Below are 20,576 nucleotides of genomic sequence, written 5' to 3'. Positions count from 1 at the left end.
CGCCAGACTTTTGAGCGTTCTGCACTACAGCCGCTTTCTGAGCACCCGTCTTTTGTGGCACGGGGGCCTTTCGCGCTTGCTTGCCTCCCTTCGCAGCATGCTTGTGAACGGGTTGTTTGGGGGCTACACACGAACTATCAGTTCTAGGTGAAACCAATGGACTATCGTCGGACTTTTGTCGCGAGGTTTCCAGTCCTTGCCAGCATCGTCGAGGAGGATGTTGAGGATTTGCGTCTGTTCGAGCTGTTGAACTGGGGTCAGCGAGGCTCGTTTCACGAGTGCTGGAGCACTGGCAGGTTTGGTGGCAACGGAAGGCTGTACAGCCTTTTGGGTCGGGCCTTTGGATGTAGTCTTCTGGACGGGAGTAGTCTTGTGGCCCTGCTTCCCTCCTTGTTGCTTCGCAGCATTCACTGGTTGTTTGCGGGCTACAACAAGACCCAATTAGAATTTCCACATTTCACGTGCGTCGTACTTTTGTCGCGGGGTTTCCAGTCCTTGCCAGCATCGTCAAGTAGGATGTTGAGGATTTGTTGCTGCTCCACTTGCTGCGAGGATGTCAACGACGCTCGCTTGGCTAGAGGCGCCTTGGCGGAATGCTGAGGGGCCGTGGCAGGCGCCGCCTTGGAGGCTTGGCTTTCCTTGGGAGATCCTTGCACGGGTTGTTGTTTATGTGTGGCTTTCGCAGGTTCATTTTTCTGTTGTTTTTGTTGCTGGACGGGAGCTTGCTGCACGGCTGCCTTGGCTGGCGAGGGGGTTGCCTTTGCAGGCTGACTCTTCGGCTGAGTTGGCTTTTGCTGTTGGGCTGGTTGTTGGGCAGCCTTTTGGGTTTGCTTGGCGGAGGGCTTGGCAGGCATGGTTGAAGAGCGAAATTCAGAAATGAGGCTTTTGCTGAAGAAGTCGGCTTCCGTATTTCTGGATCATCGCCGACTGTATTTTTAGACTTCGGGTGCTGCCTGACAACATCGACGATGCAAGTCTTATCGGCCCTGTGACCCAATGAAAGTAATTCCAACTCGGTTGACATAATTTAACTGTAAATTCGTAACTTTAAGTGATTAAGAACTTTAAGTCAAGTACTAGTAGTGCTTGCTACAGTGAGTTAACATACAGGACGTAGGACTGAGTACTACGGTGTCGAATGGGGCCGTGTCGAACAATTCGACCTATAATTATGTCAACCGAGTTGGAATTACTTTCATTGGGTCACAGGGCCGATAAGACTTGCATCGTCGATGTTGTCAGGCAGCACCCGAAGTCTAAAAATACAGTCGGCGATGATCCAGAAATACGGAAGCCGACTTCTTCAGCAAAAGCCTCATTTCTGAATTTCGCTCTTCAACCATGCCTGCCAAGCCCTCCGCCAAGCAAACCCAAAAGGCTGCCCAACAACCAGCCCAACAGCAAAAGCCAACTCAGCCGAAGAGTCAGCCTGCAAAGGCAACCCCCTCGCCAGCCAAGGCAGCCGTGCAGCAAGCTCCCGTCCAGCAACAAAAACAACAGAAAAATGAACCTGCGAAAGCCACACACAAACAACAACCCGTGCAAGGATCTCCCAAGGAAAGCCAAGCCTCCAAGGCGGCGCCTGCCACGGCCCCTCAGCAATCCGCCAAGGCGCCTCTAGCCAAGCGAGCGTCGTTGACACCCTCGCAGCAAGTGGAGCAGCAACAAATCCTCAACATCCTACTTGACGATGCTGGCAAGGACTGGAAACCCCGCGACAAAAGTACGACGCACCATTTCGATTGAACCCAGGACTGATGCATTGTGTGTAGCCCCCAAACAACCCATTCAGAAACATGCTGCCAAGCAAAAGGGGGGCAAACAGGCGCAGCAAGCCCCCGCCCAACAAAAGGCCCAAAAGCCTGCTGCTCAAAAAGGACCTGATCAGAAAGCGGCTCCAGTGCAGAACGCCCAAAAGTCTGCCGCGGCCCCGGTCGTGGCTGCGAAGTCCGCTCCTGCCCTGGTCAAGCGCGCGTCGTTGACGCCAGTTCAACAAGCCGAGCAACAGCAAATCCTCAACATCTTGATTGATGATGCCGGCAAGGACTGGAAACCCCGCGACAAAAGTATGGCCACCTGCGGCATTTCGTGATTCCTAACCATGTCTCGTAGCTGCGCCCAAGCAGCCGTACAAGAAGCCTGCCAGTCAAAAGGCCAAGACCTCGCAGAAACCCAAGTCGGCCCCTGCCAAAGCCCAGCCGGTTGCCCCCATGGCCGCCGCCGTCCAGGGTGCGAAGCCAGCGCTGCTGACTCGCCGTAGCTCGTTGACGGACGCGCAGAAGAAGGAGAAGCGAGAAATCATGGAAATCCTCTTGGATCCGTACGAGTTCGTCCCCGCTCGTATCACTCGTCGAGGGTCGTCGACCCAAGTCAAGGCCGACTTGCACAGAGTGGGCAACGCGGTCGTGGTCTCGAATCCCCCCGTGGATGCGAATGAAGACTTCAGCGGGTTTGAGACGGTCAAGTCCCGCCGCACGAGCATCAAGGAGAAGAAGGATTTGCGCACGGAACAAGACGCCATTCTGTCCGTGCTCGGAGACTTCAAGGAGCCGTCTAAGAAACACCACAAGGGTAACCAACAGACCCCCCAAAACGCGAGACCCAACCCCCAAACTCCCACCAAAACCCAAACTGCCCAACAGCAAAAGGTGGCGCCCCAAGCGACCAAACAACAACACATCCAGGCGAAAGCCAACCAAGGCCGGGCCAATTTGGCCACTTAGACACACAGGATTTGCTTTATCAATCGATATACTTTTCATCCATATATTGTCCATTTCACGCAAATTTGAACAGTATCAGTCCAAAAGTGAAACCGTTTTTGAATAACTAGGCAATATATCTTGTATTCACTATAGTACAGAGAGTTCAAGCTGGAACGGACGGGTTTTAGAAAACGCATTGATTGGCTGAATCACGGGGTAGAATGGATTTTGATTGGCTAGTTCATTCTCAAATCGATTTGCCAAGTCTATTCGATTCCACTGGCGATTCCAATTACGAACCGACTGGACAATACCGTATAAGGTAACGCGTCGAAATCCCGAAAACTTTTTGCCGCAAATTTGACCTGTCCATTCAAGTTGATGTCCTGGAGAAACCAGACTACTCTGAGAAAATCTGAGGGCACCCAATGAAAATATAATTCACGCTGCATTTTATGTGCCATTTCAAACTCAATTGAACGAGATTTGCGATTTGGACGAAAATTATTATCACTACTTTCGTGCCGAGTTGGAAACGTCAAGAATTCCGAAATCGCGAACACTCATATGTCTTGTCTTGAGTATGATGCTATAAAAATTTGCAAAATAACATCATCAATTTTAATCTGGATGTTTTAATTCAAAATGTCAACGAAAAACATTATATTCAACACAATTTTAATGACAGAACTCAACAACAACATAGTGGACGCAGGATAATATATTATTGTTTGGAATTTAATTACATTGAATTTGATTCCGTCAACATGGAGTGGTGAATATAATCATAGCCTATAGATTTTCATCGGCCACCAAGGGAAGTTATTCATTTGTCAAAATTGACAAAGTTCGCGATTTCGATGCTGTTTGGGATTTCGATGCGTTACGCCCCCCTTCTGCGCCTAGGATTGGACATGCCCGCCTTTTAATGCGTACTACATTCTAGTACAGTACAGTACCCTGGTTTCCAATCAATCAAAATCTATCGTTTCAGGGTTTTCGGTGTTGGTAGGTTGTTGACGTGAACATGGGTTAATCTGTTACTAATTTACAGTTTACTGTACTTTGGTGAATGTAGAAAGATACCGAAAAAAGTATTAAAACGATTGGAGCAGCAGGGTATCGATCCCTGTACCTCCCGCATGCGAAGCGGGCGCTCTACCATGTGAGCTACAACCCCGTATATATAAATGGTGTTATCAGAAACACAAAATAATAAAGACAGAGATCGTAAGACTATACATCTGTACATCAGCATGGCACAGTCGACGACGCCACCTCGAGCGCGGGCTCATCCCAACGTCGGCCTACCACAAACCCTGCATGCCGTAAGTATCAAAGAGGCTATACCGAAAGTTTATGCATGTTTGGCAGACACACCATGTGCCGAGGGATGCCCGAGTGATCGTCGTCGGCGATGTCCATGGCTGCTTCGACGAGCTCAAGCAGTTGATCCACGACGTGGAATACGATGCCTCCAGCGACGTCCTGGTCTTCGTGGGAGATTTGGTGAACAAGGGTCCAAACTCCGTCGATGTCGTCCAGTTTGCGCGACAGAGCGGTGCGTTGTGCGTGCGTGGGAACCACGACGACGCGGCGTTGAGTGCGTGGTACTTGCGCCAACGCGGCACCAAGGACGATGCGAGATACGAGTACACCGACGGGTTGTCCGCGGCCGACATTGCGTTTCTGGAGCAGCTTCCCTTCACGATCGACCTGCCCGAGATCAACACAATGGTCGTGCATGCTGGCGTCGTCCCTGGGGTTCCCTTGGAGGAACAGAGCCTCGGGATGCTGTACAGGATGCGCTTCGTCAAGTCTTCCACGGCATTCGAAGGCCAGCAAGCGGGCGCGTCGTTGTGGGCGTCCACGTACCACGGACCAAAGCTCATTGTGTTTGGCCACGATGCCAAGGCTGGCCTCCAGGTATGTCATGTGTTCTGACCAAAGTTGAAGCCGTCGGTACTGTAGGACACTCCGTTTGCACTTGGGTTGGACACGGGGTGCTGCTACGGAAAGCGACTCACGGCCGTGATCTTGCCTGTATGTACATACATGCAACCAACATCAAGCCATCCATCTCATCATCTCATCATGGCTGCTGGTTCTACTGTAGGAGCGGCGGTTGGTGTCGGTCCCTGCCTTCAAGACCTACACTTCTACCCCTACCCCTACTCAATCGTGGGGCGGGTGGTTCTGGTCCATCTTCGTGGCGCCGGCTTACCATTTGTTTGGCGGTCGCAATGATTAATCATAGTACTAACACTTGAAAACTAGTTACATGATTACACTAAGGACACTACATCGAGGGAGGGTTGCTATCGTACACGCCGACGGCGGGACTTAGGGCTGTTCGCGACCATGCTTGATGCAGAACCCGTTCTTCTGCACCCACTTCTCGCATCCGTCCGCTTTGCACCGCACGCCGCCGCCGTGACCGCGGCAAAACCCGCGGCTCTGACTGCTCTTGGGACAACTCGGGTACTTACACCTGGCACCGCCGCCGTGGGCTTTGCACAGACCTCGACTTTGAGACGTCTTGTCGCAGTTGTCGAAGGAACACGGGGTGCCGCCGCCGTGCGCAATGCACTTCTTGTTCGCTTGCGCACTTTTGCTGCATCCTGGTTCGGTACACCGCTTGCCGCCGCCATGCGACCGACAGAGTCCCTTGGAACGTGCGACGTTTTTGCACGACTTGGTGCGGCACACGCGGGTGGAGCCCCTGTTCAACGGATCGCTTTCTTCGTCGGGTTGGTCTTCGTCATCTGACGAGGACGAGTTGTTGTGCAAACTCATGTGCTGCAACGCAGTGGGCGAAGGACTCCAGCTGGACGCGGCAGTACTAGAGCTGGATGAATACCGAGGCATGAGATGAGGAGCGGCACCGTTGCTATTCCAGCTGTGCGAGAGCGAGAACTCAGACTGGTACTGCGACGATGGAGGTTGGCGTTGATGGAGGAAGTGGTTGTGGCTTGGGGTCCAGCTATGGGGGAGCGGGATCTCATTTTTGATTTGAAACTCCAGGTGGTTGTTAAAGCGAGTGACTTCGGGTTCAGATGGATGGAGTTGGTCGTCTAAGGCACGACGGCTTTGTGGCATGTACTCCCCAAGACTCATGGAACGCAGCTTTGGCAGAGCCAGAGGGACAGGTTCAGTCGATGCAGAGTAGCTGTGATGCTGTTGTTGGTTGGACAGCGATGGGAGTGACATCCCTGAGGTACCGTATGACGGAATGGGAATGGGCTGGGAGTGGGCGGGGTTGTTCTCCATGGGATGGTACACGCTCTTGGTGGAGTCGATGCTCGCAAGCGACGGCAGGGATCGCTTCGACACGGGCTGCTCCCACATGCTCATGGATCGACGGGATACATGATGATACGAGAACGAGTCCATCGGCGTCGTAGTTCTGCGCGTGAGGAGGCGAAATACTCAATGGCGGATTTCTCGCGAATAATATGTGACTGGGACGTCACTTTTTTTAATTATGTACTGCTTTGTATGCCTACAAAAAAAACGATAACCAAGATCTGTGATCTGATTACCCTATGACAAAAGAGGGTGCGCTGACTGGCTCAGTGAAATACCTTGCTTTTACTATGCATGGCAGTAGATGTGGCATGCGACATGGTTTTTGTCCGCCTGGCGCTTCTCGGCGCTTGTCACTTGACTCCCATCCAGCTACGGGTATACTTGCCATCGGTGGACAATGGATTCTAATTCTATTGAAGATAAATAAGGGTTGATATCTAGGCCCAGCAACAGTTCATAGTCTTGTCTTGCGGTTTGTATTCCAAGCTCTACAAAGGCTTCAAAATTTGCTGCAACGTTGAAGTTGGTGAGCAGATGGCGAGGATGACACGACCAAAGGAGATACGTTATGACGTTATGGGACTTGAAAAGGGTATACAAATCTTGACGACGACCAAAATGGGTGCGAGTGGCTACTCGCCCAGCTGACAAAACGTAAAAGTTTTCGTGTTGGCTTCATCATAATGAGCGCCATACAATTTCGTATATGAACCCCCTCAGCGTCGTAAGCTCGGCTTAAGTCCGATACTCTGATAGATCCATCGAAGCTACAGCAAGTTTAGGGATCAACGACCCACGTAGTACTGTACTATTAGTAGAATTTGTACTTATTTGGAGATATCCTACTGCAAATCACAAAACTGCACTGTGCCCCGTATGTCGTCGCGTACCGACACTCCTCTTAAGTTCGGCTTATATATGACGGCTTATCTGAACACCTGTTGTAAACGGATGGCTGGGATTGTCACCTGGTCTGTAATAAGGCCTAGCACCTAAATAGGTCTTTTTAATTCGGTCGTTCTGCCTATTTCATGTCACATTTGCAATGTTAATCATGTCGTGAAGGCAGGTGTATAAACCCCAATCGCAGCGACAGGAGGAATATCTAATGTTATGGTAACCGTTCGTACAGGTAGTACAATGGATGGAGTTTGATGTCCAGTCTCCGAGAACTCGTTGCCAGTTCTGGGGTTCGGGGTGGTGAGCGTTTCTATGACACTTGGCGTGCGTATCTTGAACTGATTTATTTTTGTTTGAATGTAGAGTAGTAGTACTAGTATGTACTAGTATTGAATGTAATACTATTAATACTAGTATGTCGCTAAAATTCGTACATGCAGACAACGATTGATTATTTTTTACAGTGTCAAGCCACACCGAAGTTTATGTGTACATCCTTGTATTGTGGCCAATCACACTCAGCTATCACATACATCAGTTGGTTTGATTTGTCTTCGAAAACGAAGTTCAAAGTGTGGCTTAAAATCCTTCGTTGTACTATTAATAGTACTGACTGCCAAGCACATTTCGGAGAAATTTCGCCAATACACTTTGAACTTACCGGTATACTACTTATAGTAATGTACTATTAATAGTACTATTACAGTTAATACTTCGAAGTACTACAGTACTGTGGCTACTACGTAGTACTACTAGTATTTCGTATGGTGCACTCTACCGATGGGCCCCCTACACTTTTCACATTTGGTCGCCGCAGTTTAACAGTATAAAAAGGCATGGAATTGACAGGACGGGATAAGAGGAAGAGATTATGTGCCTCAGATCTAGAATTGATAAAGAAATGACAATGAAAGAGTCTTTCAACCGACAGCTACTTTTTGTAGGTAATACTGCACTCCAGAGTAGTACCCAAAGTACAGTAGGTGTCGGTTACGTACTAGTACAGTAAACGTCTGGGCCAACACATATGGATAATTTGGCGAATACGACAATTCTATCCGACATTAGTCGTATTAGTTAAAAGTTAAATACTTCGTGGTTTTCATTGGTAGATGACTCTACATTTTCAATACAAAGACCAAATGTCGGTTTAATTGGAGTGGGGTGCTCAATCGAATGAGCAGCACCAAATCGGCAGACAATCGATTGATTAATCAAAACCCACGACACAATTCAAGTGGTTAATCAAATACTCCCATCGACAAATTCAACATCGAAATAGTGTGAGACTGAAATTAGTGTGACTCTGGACGATTTTTACATACAAATGTCAGTACAACGAATCGATCGATAGATTTGGTGAAACAGCAAAAGAGTCCAAATTTTGGGTAAAAGGACAATATTAATATTACCAGTATTTGTTAATCTGATTAACAGTTCAAATTCAAGTTTACTGTTAACGTTAACACAATCTCCAACGCATCACCAAATATTGATGTCCCTATCCCTATAATAGAGCCAGTTCATAGTTTTTGGGATGTCCATAAAAAATGGCCGGTTTGGTCAAATATATGGATGGAATGCCTTTCAGCCAAAATTAAAACTTTTTGTGCTGATTTGTCAAATCCACGATCGATATTTTGAACTTCCAGGCCAGCTACCGGTAGGCCTACTTCCTGAGTGCCATATCTCGTCACCCATCCGATGGGGCTGCGAAAACATGCATTTTGAAGGTCGTGATGAGCATTATAACTTTATGCAGGTCCCATCATTTATCGCATGGTCAATTTGCTCGTCGAATTTCTAAAATTGATATTTTCCTATGTGAATTTAATTCTCGGTCAGTAAGTCACTTGAATAATGTATGCTTGATTTGGGTGACCAATCCTCATAACCTCTTAATAATGATATTTATAAAGTGATAAAGTAATTAAATTTAGAAGTGCAACTAATATACTAATATAAAAACTGTATCACATGTCTGACATGCTCAATATTAAATGTTACAAGTATTTTATACAAGAGTACGTAATTTTGTCTAATCATAGTCCATGGATGATTATGATTGGCCATTTGCTGGCCTGGAATTACATGAATCATCTTACTGAATTTTGTAGCTTACAGTATGTAAAAAATACACTAGCCAGCTTGATGCCCATCACACTAATTTCAGTCAACCCTATTCTAATTGTTTTTGGATAAAGTGATTGATTTCCTGTTATCTGATTGGCTATGGTGCATTTCAACTAAAGACTACAAAAAAATGCCTTGTCTTTCGACAGCTATTCCAACGTTGTATTGATATTTTTTAGGAAATTAAGCCGTAATAACGATAGAACTGGTCAAGACCAACAGAAGCTACGGTTCAAAATTTCGATTGGTGAAAAATTGATCGAGTAATAGAATTTAAACCAACCAGCCTTTTTGTATGGAAATATATGGAGCCAGGCACATTTTGGCCGAAAAGGAGCATCAAGTATATCTTGGTCTTTGAATACAGCACTTATCCGTATGAACGTTTGCATTGTATCCGGATTATTCAGGATGTTTAACCTATTTACCAGATAAAAAACGTAAGTAAAAATAATTTAACGTCAACATTACGTGGGTTTAACTGAAATAACCGAGGCGTTTAATAGTAAAACGTCTCCTCCTGAGGATGGCCGATCTGTAGTCTTTAGATGAAATGCACCATATATTCCATTTGGTTGTCGAGAAATCGCTTGTGCAAATCTACATATTAATCTCACATCTACATAATGACACACTTGCAACCGCTTTGAGCTTCCGCAGCACGGTCCAATGCAGGGGAGGCGACTGGTTTCTTTTCATCCACCACAGGGGCTTCCGCCACAACAGCAGCGACTTCAGGCTTGGGTTCAGCTTGAACTTCGTCAGAAACTACCTCAGCAACGCTCGCCTTGGCCACCACAGACGCTACTGCTTCAGTGGTCACGGACGTAACCAATTGCTCGGCAGCCTCCTTCACTTCCACTGGCGTTTCCACCACAGCAGGAGCAGAAACAGTCGGGGCAGCAACTTCTACAGCAGGCTCAACGACAGGGGCGGCGACTTCCACTGTAGCTACAGCTTCAACCACAACGGGAGCAGCAACTTCCACAATAGGGGCCCCAACTTCGGCAACGGGAGCAGCAACTTCGACGATGGGAGCAGAAACTTCGACTACAGGACTCGCAACTTCGGCAACGGGAGCAGCAACTTCGACGACGGGGGAAGCAACTTCGGCAACGGGAGCAGAAACTTCAACACTGGGAGCAGAAACTTCGGCAACGGGAGCAGCAACTTCGACGACGGGAGCAGAAACTTCGACGACGGGAGCAGAAACTTCGACGACGGGAGCAGAAACTTCGACGACGGGAGCAGAAACTTCGACGACGGGGGCAGAAACTTCGACGACGGGGGCAGCAACTTCGACGACGGGAGCAGAAACTTCGACGACGGGAGCAGAAACTTCGACGACGGGGGAAGCAACTTCAACACTGGGAGCATCAACTTTGGAAACGGGGGCAGCAGGGTTTGTTTCTTGGGTTTCAGGGGACTCTTCAACCTCCTTCTTTTGAGTCACGACGGGGGAGTTGCTGTCGCTGTGGGTGTGGTCGTCGTCGGACGACTGGTTGTCCGAGAGCGGAGTGTCGTTGTGGGGTTGGCCCAAGTTGAGCTTCTTGAGCAGCTTGGCAACTGCAACAAGCACACAATTGTCATCAGGTGTTGACAACCAAAACCCACCATCCACTTACTTCGCTTTTCACCCACGATCCAGTCGGCATGGGACACCTTGACCGCCGCCAGGATGCGCTTGGAGCCGAAGGTCGGGTTCTGCTCCGTCACGCTCTTGATCACATTCGTCAGGTCATGTTCAGTGGGGGTCGTGGTCGCCATATCGGAACAACTGAATTTCGAAAATGGAGACTTCGGCCCTGACTACCGGTATGTACTGTAGTACAGTTGACTGGGATCCGAATTTCAAAATCGGACCTATACGATAGGAATATCTTGTGTTTTGTATGCAAGTAGTTGATTGAGATTCGAAAACGCCTAAATCAGGCACCGTAGCCTGTCAATTTTGTTGAACCTGCAAACGATTGGCCCACAAAACCATTCCTAACGACGATTACTATCATGTTACACCTACATACTGTCTCATGCAATCGCGTCATAATGGCCGCAATTTAGGCCCAATGCTCATGTATCTGTACCTCCAGGGGGAGTACCTCTACAGTCGCGTCGCGCATAGCTTTCCAAAGAGCGCAATACCTTCACACTATGTGTAGCACTACTTTCCCCGTGCAAATTCAACCGGTGTCACCTTGTATGTAATGCATGGCATCCAGATTTCTCCTGTATTGGCACGATGGCCGCTCCATACTAACATCAAGTGTGTTCAGAATGCAACTCAAGTCTTGTAAGAGACCGAGCAATGGCAGCAACGCTCTCAGCAACTACCAGTACAAAACACTGGGATACTAGCAACGACTAAAGTCTACCACTTGCCGCCTTGAACCTGCTCCTTTGAACTTTATCAGTATAAGGATCTAACCGGCATTTCCGGATACATTATTCTCACGAGTGGTCAGATTCGGCAGTTGACCTCATGCTTAGCCAGACCAAAGTCCTCGTTGCCAGCACGGCGGTGCTGTACGCCAAGTTCCTCGTGACCACAACCATCCAAGGCTCCAAGCGCTTTGTGACTGGCACGCGTTGTCCTGAAGACCAACTGCTCAAGGGCGTCCCTGCAACAAAAACCGCGTTTGGATTCAACGCTGGCGGTGCAAGCTCTGCGGCCGCTACTGAAGCCGACCTGCGCTGGCAACGCATTGTTCAAAACGATTTGGAGAACATTCCCCTCGGACTACTCGTCGCTTGGTCTGCAGTGCACTCAGGAGGAAGTGAACTTGTGAACATCGCCGCGATCGGAACGTTCACTGCCGCCCGAGTGTACCACACGTACGCATTCGCGAAGGGACTGCAGCCCCATCGTAGCCGGGCATGGGTCCTGGGGACAGCCGGTGTCCTTGCCCTGGCCCTCAACAGTCTCTATGGGATCGTAGCCATTCCTGAAGCAGACGTCGTCGTTCTGGTCAAGGCACCACCGTCGCATGAAGTCGATCGAAGTTGTGTGACAAAAACCTAAGATCCTTCGGCGAAGTTTTACTTTAATTGACAATTAGCTTCATCTCAGTATGCTTTTGGATTTAGAATAGAGGACATCTGAGGTTTGTGACCTTGTTTTCGCAACAAAAGCGAAGTTCGAAGATACAGTTTCATTCGTGGGGAATTTCTTGTGGGGATTTGCTCATTTCGCGATGTGGCGCGCAAGTGTAGTCCGTCGAACGTCGGCGCTGGTGCTGCATCCGCCGCGCGCGCTCAGCATGTCGACCAAGGCTCCTCGCATTCTCTGCACGGACCCCATCCATCCTTCCGGGGTCGACTTCCTTCGCAACCGCGGCTACGTCGTCGACACAACGTCGCTGTCGCCGGCGGAGCTGGTGGATGCCATCCCCGCGTACGACGGCCTCATCGTGCGTTCTGGCACTCAAGTGAACCGAGAAGTACTGGACGCTGCCGAGAAACTCCGCGTCATCGGACGCGCCGGCACGGGTGTCGACAACATCGACGTGGTGGCGGCGACGAAGAAGGGCATCCTCGTCATGAACACCCCGTTCGGCAACAACGTGTCGGCGGCCGAGTTCACGATGGGTCTGCTCACGTCGTTCAACCATTCTGTCATCTCGGGGGTGCACGGGAAGACTGTGGGCATCGTCGGACTGGGTCGTGTGGGGTCGGAAGTGTCGAAGCGGTGCCAGGCGTTCGGCATGAACGTGCTGGGGTACGACCCGCTCGTGTCGGATGCAGCTGCCAAGGCATGCGACATCGAACCTGTGACGTTGGAGGACTTGTGTGCCCGCAGCGACTTCATCACACTACACTGCCCGTTCACGCCCACGACCAAGCACTTGCTCAACGCGGACCGCCTCCAGCGCTGCAAGGACGGCGTGCACATCGTCAACACGTCGCGCCACCAGCTCATGGACAAGGATGCTTTGCTTGAAGCGTTGGAATCTGGTACATATACGAATATGATATGTCGAAGCAGCATGCTCATTGTGTCCATGCAGGCAAGGTGAGCGGCGTCGCTTTGGACATGAAACCGTCGTCGCATCCTCTGTACGCGCACGCCAAGGTCTCTACGACGCCGCACATCGGCGCCAACACGACAGAGGCCCAGGAGCGCATCTCGACCAAGCTCGCGAGCCAGCTGCACCATGCTTTAACAAGGTCCAAGTTCGACAACGTCCTCAACGCGCCGAATCTGGACCTGCTCAGCCAGTCGGCGCGGCCGCCCTACTATGTGCTCGCGGAGAAGCTGGGCAGTCTGCACGCGCAGCTTCTGGGTCCGCAGCAGAGAATCGTCAAGATCACTATCGTAGCCCAGGGCAAGGACGACAAGCGCCAGCTGCTGCAGGCCGCGTGTCGTGGTCTGTTGCGGCACTTGGTCGAGTCGGAAGTAATCTGCGACGACGTTGTATCGGTCCTCCACGCCCGCGGCATCAACCTCGTCGAGCACACCCAGGAGGATGTAGACTCGTCTAGCAGCTACTCGAACCTAGTGCAAGTGACGTGCCATCTGGACGACGGCACTTCCCGGGCACTCACGGGCACCGTGTTGATGAAATCCCAGCTTCGACTGGTGCAGTATGATGCGCTCCGATTGGACGCGCTGCTCAGCGGATGCATGGTGTTCTTCAGCAACGACGACCGCCCGGGGGTGCTCGCGGCTGTGACGCAGGTCCTGGCCTCGCATGCGATAAACATCGGCGCCTTCGGGCTCGGCCGCACTAAGGACAAGGATGCGCTGGGGGTGCTCAATCTGGACGACGTGCCTTCGGAACCAGCATTGGCGGCGCTGGCCAATGTCTCCGAGCTGTCCAATGTCCGCCTTGTGAACTTGCTCGATATGCCGCTCGAACCCCGGTCCTCGTCCTCCCATTCAAAAGTCGACTCGAACCAGCCGAAAACCAAGCCCCGATCGGTCAACTTTGGCTCGGGGCCGTGCAAGAAACACCCAGATTACGCCCTGCATAAACTGCCAAGCCGCGCTCTGGGCCGCAGCCATCGGTCCGCGCTGGGCAAGTCCATCTTGCTGGAAGCCATCGAGAAAACCAAGCAATTGCTGGCGCTGCCGCCGGGGTACGTGTGCGGCATCGTGCCGGCGTCCGACACGGGCGCGTTCGAGATGGCCATGTGGAACTTATTGGGGCCGAAACCCGTCGATGTGGTGCACTGGGACGCGTTCGGCAAGGGCTGGTTGCATGACGCCACGTCACAGCTCAACCTGGCCGACGTCCGCGACATCTCGGCGCCGTACGGATACCTCCCCGCTCTGTCACAGGTGAACAAGGACCACGACGTGTGCTTTACTTGGAACGGCACCACCAGCGGCGTGCGCGTGCCGAACGCCGACTGGATCGCAGACGACCGCACCGGACTGGTCCTGAATGACGCCACGTCAGCCGCGTTCGCCATGGACATGCCGTGGGACAAGATCGACGTGTGCACGTTTAGCTGGCAAAAGGTGCTGGGCGGCGAGGGCGGGCACGGCATGCTCATTCTGTCGCCCCGAGCGCTGGACCGGCTCGCGACGTTTCACCCGGAGAACCGCCCCATGCCCAAGATCTTCCGCCTCAAGGACAAGCACAATGAAATCATGATGGACATCTTCCAAGGCAGCACGATCAACACCCCGTCCATGCTGTGCGTCGAAGACTACGTGAACGCCCTCGACTGGGCGGCGGCGCAAGGCGGCGTTCCTGGCCTCGTCCGGAAATCGGCGGCCAATTTCAAAGTGCTGGACGAGTTCGTGGCGAAAAATAACCACTGGGTCGAGTTTCTAGCCAACGACCCGACCACGAGATCCACCACGTCCGTGTGCTTGGTGCTCAAAGACACGACCAAGAACCAGCTGAAACGCATGACGCAACTTCTGGAGCAACATGATGTGGCCGTGGACATTGGCAGCTACAAGGACGCGCCGGCGGGACTGCGCATCTGGTGCGGCGCCACGGTCGAAACGGCCGACTTGGACGCGCTCGTGCCGTGGCTTGAATGGGCCCACGCCCAAGTGCACGCCGAGTAACTAGTACTAACTATTAATAGTACACACATCGTTTGGCTGGATTAACACGAGGACTACTAACTAGTACTACTTCTACGACTACTACTTGGGCTTTTTGGTAGTATGTCGCGGTATTCGAACAGGTGGGAGGGTCGTTGGAACGATCTGGTTGGATTTGAACCGCAGTTGGGACGTGGAGGGACCGTTCGCGCGGCCTTTGGCGGCTTGGTGTGCCCGTCGCACTACAAGAATCAATCACAATATGTTAAAAGTCAGACTTCTTTTGTTACCGGGCCGTGGGATCTCGTCCATTTGCGTGAGGAAGAAGCCGCCGCCCTGTTTATTTATGTGTTTCGTCTGGGGGGGTTGTGGTCGCGGTAGGGGGGGGGTCTTGGCTAATGCTGGAACACGAGGAGCTTTGTCCGGAGCTTGGTAGCAGCGGCCTGGCTTTGCTTTGGACGGCTTCTGTTTCGGACGAAGGATAGGCGGAAGCAGTGCATTTGGTCGGACCAGCTTGAGCTTGGGGCGTACGAAAGTGGGTTTGCTTAGCCGATCCACAGCGTGCAACTGCTGCTTTTTTGCCACGACGACAACCTTTCGCTCAGTGGGATGGCCTCGGAACGGGTGATTCGACAGCTCCACTTGCTGCCTCTTCTTTCGAACTTCTGGTGGGAGGGCGTTGAGTGTAGATGTGAACCCGTGAATGGGATTGGCAAGGCGGTCGACGGTGTGCTTGGAGGCTTTCTTTGGGAGCGTGGATCGGGTGCCGTATCGGTTTTCGATAAACGAGAAGCGAGCGCGGACGGCTACAGGGGCGAGGAGGGGGGTCTTGGCTGGGCGAGGCGAAGTGAGCAGTGCGAGGAGGTCGAACTGGTGCAGCAGTTGGTTTACAGGAGCTGGGGGCTGCTGCTGGGCAAACACTGTGTCGTCTTCGTCGACCTCGGGAACATCCTCCTGCATCAGCCTGGAGGCAGGGCAGACGTCGATAGCATAGTTCATGAATCTATTTATAAAGTTAATCCGACGTTATCACATTTCGACTCAACGCAGAAAAATTGAACGTCCTAGCCGCACTATTGTCTGCCAGAACACCGTCAATGGTGCGACGGTAAACGAAAAAGAATGTCCGACTTCATGACTTAGCAAAATTAGACAGGAAGTTTTTAAAAATATGCTAATCAACTACTACTCTGGTCCACTAAAAGAGTCCGATTTGACTTCTCATTGGTGGCATTTTTCTAATTTTACGGTTTAATGCTATATCATTGGCTAGTTTAAAAGCGCAAGATCTCGGCTTTGATTGGCTGTATTCTGCGTGTTCCAAGTCGATTTTGCTCGCAAGTTATGGCTGTGGAAACATGTTGTCTCATCGTGCAAGAACCATAACGACCCGCTGAGGAGTCAAATTTGTATTTCAACTCTTGTGATCAATACATACTACCAAGCTAACGTCATTGCCGTGCGTACCATGCCATCCCCGAGCTCATCATCCCCCACCAGCACGCAGCGGCCCCCAATGAAACTCAGCAATGCCTCGCGATCGGCAATCTACGAAACGTTGCTTGCAAGCAGCGTCAACGGACAGCTGTCGCATGGGGCGCTTGAACACACAGCTCGAATCTTTCAGTGTCATGCAAAGACGATATCACGTGTGTGGGCCCGTGGGCGGCTCTCTCTCCGCGACGGCAGGACGGCGGCGGACGTGTCGTCAAAATTCAAAGGTAAAACCTCTGAACATCAATATTCGACGAACAAATATCATATTCCACGATTATTTATTTATAGAGTTTTACTTAACTAGGAAATTCAGGACAGAAACGTCGACGATCCGACGACGTAATCGAACAAGCAGTCAAGGCCGTGCCCCACTTCGCTCGGCAGACCATGCGTTCTCTGGCTGCACAGAGTGGTGTCCCCAAGACCACGATTATTCGGCACATGAAGAACGACAAAACTCTCAAGGCCAAGTCCAACTACTCGAAGGCCTACCTCACGGACGCCAACGCCGTCCATCGCATGCAATACGCCATGGCCTTTCTCAGTCCGTCGCCAAATCGATTCATTTTTGACAGCATGTACCAAACGGTACATAATGACGAAAAATGGTTCTTTTTGACGACTGCCAAGAAGCGTGTTTACGTCTACGCGGATGAGGAGGTTGCCTTGCGTGCGCTGAAGTCTAAGCGCTTCATAACAAAGGTTATGTTTTTAGCCGCAGTCGCCCGACCGCGGTTTGACCACAACAAGGGCAGCATGTTCAGCGGGAAGATCGGCGTTTGGCCCTTCGTGGAACAAGTCGTTGCCCAGCGAAATAGTCGCAATCGCCCCAAGGGAACTGTGCTGTTGGCGCCACAAGCCGTGACGGCTGAAGTGTATCGCACAATGATTTTGGACAAGGTTGTCCCTGCGATTCAAACCAAAATGCCCCAAAGAGTTCAGGGTAGTTTAATATATTTGCAGCAAGATAATGCGAGTCCACATAAGTGTGTGACGACGCAACTGCTGTTGAAGCATGGTATGAGTGGCATCGAAGTTGCAAACCAGCCTCCAAATAGTCCAGACTTTAATGTCTTGGATTTAGGGTACTTCAATTCGATTCAAAGTCTGCAACATCAAAAGTGTACTCGGACAATCGAGGAGCTTATTAGTGCTGTTGGAAGCTCATTTGATGAGCTGCCTCACGACATTTTGTCGAAAACCTTTATTACCTTGCAATAGGTAATGCAGTTGTCCCTCGAGAACATGGGCAGGAACGATTACAAGCTTCCTCATATGAGGAAAGATGCTACCATCAAGGACTTATCATTGTTCGATGTCCATTGTGATCCACGTATCCACGAGCAAGCTGTCTCTCACTTGAAATCCCTTAATATAATAAAATGTAATTATATTTCTGTGCGGCAGTATACAATCTGAAGGTTCAATACAAACGCTGAGATGTTTTGAGCCGCCCTCAATACTTTATTCAAGATAAAACAATAGGACTCTTTTGGTGGACCAGAGTAGTATACCATTAGAACCAGGAGAGTGAGCGTTATAAAATAGTACTTCGAAGTATTGAGAAACCATGCAATTTTAGTCAAAAGCTTGGCTGAAAACTCAAATCTGCGCTTCATAACCAGAGCAAGTATAGTGTCGCATGCACGTTGACTGGACTTCAAGAAAATCCGGATAATATCCGCAAAACCCGGATAACGGATAACAAATCCAACTCGGCGGTACTCAAACCACGTCATGAATTTGGTACTCAAACCACGTCATGAAGGCTGGAACCAAGAAGAACTTTACCGATACCCAGCGACAGCACCTTCTCCAACACCTCCTCAAGGTCAGTTTGCCAAATGGCAAGCTTCCATCCGGCACAGTGAAGCGCATAGCTTCTCTCTTTAACTGTGATTCAAGAACAGTTAATCACATTTGGTCTCGTGCTTCGCTTATTGCTCCGGAGTGCAAGAGATCTGTGCCAATGTCTCTTCGCGGAAGAAGAAGAATTCTGGCCGGAAGCTCAAATATAAGAGCCTCGCTGAACAGCTGCGAAAAGTACCAAAAGCAAGACGTACTACGCTCAAGTCCATCTCGAAAGCAATGGGACTACCTGCGTCCACGTTGCATGACTACTACAAACGGGGTGTCTTCGCAAAGTACTCTAGCCACATGAAGCCCTTGCTGACCCCCACGAACCAAGCCGCGCGTTTGAAGTGGGATCTTGACTTCGTCCACAAGGACAATGGGAGCTTGTCTTGGACGACGTCATGGACTATGTTCATGTACATGAGAAGTGGATACCTTGCCCCAGGCGAGAAGCCACCACACTTGTCCTGCAAGTCGAAACATTTCATCCAGAAGGTGATGTTCTTGTCTGCGGTGGCCCGCCCGCGCTGGATCCTACAAGACAGTGCTGGTTCGATGGCAAGATCGGTACCTGGCACTTTACCACCCCGAAACCCCAAGACTGAGACCGCTAAGAACACGAGTCGAAACCGCCCAGCAGGCCCTCCTGTGATGAACCCTGTCACCGTGACACGGGACGTTTACCGGCGCATGCTCGTCGACAACGTCATCCCTGCTATTCGTGCCAAGTGGCCCTCTGCACCAACAACCGTGAAGATCCAGCAGGATAATGCGAAGCCACACGTACTGGTTACCGGCCCCGTGGTTGAAGCTGCGTGCCGTCAAGACGGCTGGTCAATGTCTGTCGTCTGTCAGCCGCCCAACTCCCCTGACGTCAATGTCTTGGACCTTGGATTCTTCCGGGAAATCCAGTCCCTGCAAGCAGAGCATCATTCAAAGACGGTTGAAGACATCGTCGTGGCCACCTTGAAGGCGTGGGACTTGGTTGAGCCGAGCACGTTGGGCCGCAACTTCTCTACGCTGCAGTCCTGCTGTCAGGAGATCATTCGTGTCGGTGGCAATAACAACTACAAGATACCGCACATGCACAAGTCTAAGCTGATGGTTCAAGGGAAGCTGATGGTTCAAGGGAAGTTGCCCAACATGCTGTTGTGTGACCGTGACGTTTGGTCCGATGAATGTGCCAAGCTGGGCAGCGTTGACTTCAACAGTCTGATGCGTACTCACAGGCTGAGGTTAATGCGAGCCTGGAAATGATGGAGTTGTGCAACGTCATGGAAGCGCTCGATGTCAAGGACAACGATGAAGATGGCCTCACTTTGAATATGATGGAGCTCCTGCAGAGTAAAGTTTCGGTTTGTATAACTTGCTTTTTGTGTGGATTTGGTACCAGTAACAAATCGGACATTCTATTTCGGATTTGAATAAACTTCTAGTCGGACATTGTTTTTCGGATGGAGGTAGTAGTATTTTTACTAATGACCCCTGAAATATACTTCGAAGTATATACTTCTCCACGTCGGCGACAGTATATTTAGCACTAAAATTAAACTTCGGTTTCCCGGATAGCATGTGTTGTATCCGGTATATTTTCGGATAAATGTACGTTATCCGGGAAATTTGGTGTTTATGTTTACGGTCGACGGTAAAACGAGAAAATTTAGTGTCGCTCCAAACCAAATATCACCTCATTTCCGGGATAATAGAGAAATTGTCCGTAACTTCGAATAGTTGTACTAGTAGTAGAAAATTACGGCTATCTATACAGTCGCGCCGTGGAGATGCTCTAAGCAATCATATCGATAGTTCTAATGTGGTGGTTTTGAATGAAATTTCGGAGTCGGGATTTCTTCTTAACTAGCTGAGAAATTCAGCCCGTAACGTTCACTAATGTTCACCTAAGACAACACGTGTATTCGGTGTACTCCTGAGTCATACATGGAGAATGTGAAAAAAATAGAGGTTTCAGTTCTGCTCTGAACAAAGATTCGCATGCAGTGAAAATGACCACTTTTAACGACAAGCATCGTTCAGAGTCTGAGACCACATATTTTGTCTCGCATGGTTCTTGACGAAGTGGTTTCTGTCACCGCGAAACACCTTTCCCTGTATCATGGAATGCCAAATGGTATCTTTGCTTGCCTTGACTCAGGGGACATCGTGACGTCAAATGTGCG

At 50.3% G+C, this 20,576-nt stretch overlaps 9 protein-coding genes and 1 non-coding gene across 10 annotated transcripts in view; 5 read left to right on the top strand and 5 right to left on the bottom strand.

The window, feature by feature from the left end:
• The window catches only part of H257_18050, a 3,740-nt gene extending 2,819 nt beyond the window's left edge, over positions 1 to 921 (bottom strand). Inside the window, exon 1 of the mRNA XM_009847058.1 lies at positions 473 to 921. Within this exon, the coding sequence (XP_009845360.1) occupies positions 473 to 854 (382 nt within the window). The 5' untranslated portion in view covers positions 855 to 921. The remainder of the gene's footprint in view (positions 1 to 472) is intronic.
• A 355-nt stretch (positions 922 to 1,276) lies between these two features.
• H257_18049 (hypothetical protein) lies at positions 1,277 to 2,723 on the top strand (the record flags this gene model as incomplete). Its single annotated transcript, XM_009847057.1, has 3 exons — positions 1,277 to 1,723; positions 1,773 to 2,066; positions 2,113 to 2,723. The coding sequence occupies exons 1-3, from the start codon at positions 1,342 to 1,344 to the stop codon at positions 2,721 to 2,723; spliced, it is 1,287 nt and encodes a 428-aa protein (XP_009845359.1). The 5' UTR covers positions 1,277 to 1,341.
• Positions 2,724 to 3,812: 1,089 nt separating this feature from the next.
• Positions 3,813 to 3,885, bottom strand: H257_18048. Its single transcript has one exon. It is a non-coding gene; the product is annotated as a tRNA-Ala (tRNA).
• A 20-nt stretch (positions 3,886 to 3,905) lies between these two features.
• H257_18046 (hypothetical protein) lies at positions 3,906 to 6,130 on the top strand. Its single transcript, XM_009847055.1, has 4 exons — positions 3,906 to 4,033; positions 4,080 to 4,631; positions 4,677 to 4,748; positions 4,822 to 6,130. The coding sequence occupies exons 1-4, from the start codon at positions 3,962 to 3,964 to the stop codon at positions 4,954 to 4,956; spliced, it is 831 nt and encodes a 276-aa protein (XP_009845357.1). The 5' UTR covers positions 3,906 to 3,961; the 3' UTR covers positions 4,957 to 6,130.
• On the bottom strand, positions 4,962 to 6,123 carry H257_18047 (hypothetical protein). Its single transcript, XM_009847056.1, has one exon. The coding sequence runs from the start codon at positions 6,096 to 6,098 to the stop codon at positions 5,049 to 5,051; it is 1,050 nt and encodes a 349-aa protein (XP_009845358.1). The 5' UTR covers positions 6,099 to 6,123; the 3' UTR covers positions 4,962 to 5,048.
• Positions 6,131 to 9,598: 3,468 nt separating the features above from the next.
• On the bottom strand, positions 9,599 to 10,825 carry H257_18045 (hypothetical protein). The gene is made up of 2 exons (XM_009847054.1): positions 10,673 to 10,825; positions 9,599 to 10,613 (listed from the first exon to the last, which is right to left on the bottom strand). The coding sequence occupies exons 1-2, from the start codon at positions 10,812 to 10,814 to the stop codon at positions 9,667 to 9,669; spliced, it is 1,089 nt and encodes a 362-aa protein (XP_009845356.1). The 5' UTR covers positions 10,815 to 10,825; the 3' UTR covers positions 9,599 to 9,666.
• Positions 10,826 to 11,438: 613 nt separating this feature from the next.
• Positions 11,439 to 12,138, top strand: H257_18044 (hypothetical protein). The gene has a single exon (XM_009847053.1). It carries the CDS (start codon positions 11,527 to 11,529, stop codon positions 12,064 to 12,066), a length of 540 nt encoding a protein of 179 aa, XP_009845355.1. The 5' UTR covers positions 11,439 to 11,526; the 3' UTR covers positions 12,067 to 12,138.
• Positions 12,139 to 12,181: 43 nt separating this feature from the next.
• H257_18043 (phosphoserine aminotransferase) lies at positions 12,182 to 15,110 on the top strand. The gene is made up of 2 exons (XM_009847052.1): positions 12,182 to 12,998; positions 13,052 to 15,110. Exons 1-2 carry the CDS (start codon positions 12,239 to 12,241, stop codon positions 15,067 to 15,069), a joined length of 2,778 nt encoding a protein of 925 aa, XP_009845354.1. The 5' UTR covers positions 12,182 to 12,238; the 3' UTR covers positions 15,070 to 15,110.
• Positions 15,089 to 16,155, bottom strand: H257_18042 (hypothetical protein). The gene is made up of 2 exons (XM_009847051.1): positions 15,339 to 16,155; positions 15,089 to 15,290 (listed from the first exon to the last, which is right to left on the bottom strand). Exons 1-2 carry the CDS (start codon positions 16,045 to 16,047, stop codon positions 15,151 to 15,153), a joined length of 849 nt encoding a protein of 282 aa, XP_009845353.1. The 5' UTR covers positions 16,048 to 16,155; the 3' UTR covers positions 15,089 to 15,150.
• A 361-nt stretch (positions 16,156 to 16,516) lies between these two features.
• Positions 16,517 to 19,656, top strand: H257_18041 (hypothetical protein; the record flags this gene model as incomplete). The annotated part of the gene is made up of 4 exons (XM_009847050.1): positions 16,517 to 16,769; positions 16,850 to 17,445; positions 18,314 to 18,376; positions 18,532 to 19,656. 4 exons carry the CDS (start codon positions 16,517 to 16,519, stop codon positions 19,654 to 19,656), a joined length of 2,037 nt encoding a protein of 678 aa, XP_009845352.1.
• Positions 19,657 to 20,576: the final 920 nt, after the last annotated feature.

Source organism: Aphanomyces astaci (genome assembly GCF_000520075.1).
Source record: "Aphanomyces astaci strain APO3 unplaced genomic scaffold supercont1.133, whole genome shotgun sequence".
Classification (NCBI taxonomy): domain Eukaryota; phylum Oomycota; class Saprolegniomycetes; order Saprolegniales; family Verrucalvaceae; genus Aphanomyces; species Aphanomyces astaci.
The sequence above is the reverse complement of the archived record's forward strand: the minus strand, read 5'-3'. Positions and strand labels throughout refer to the sequence as shown.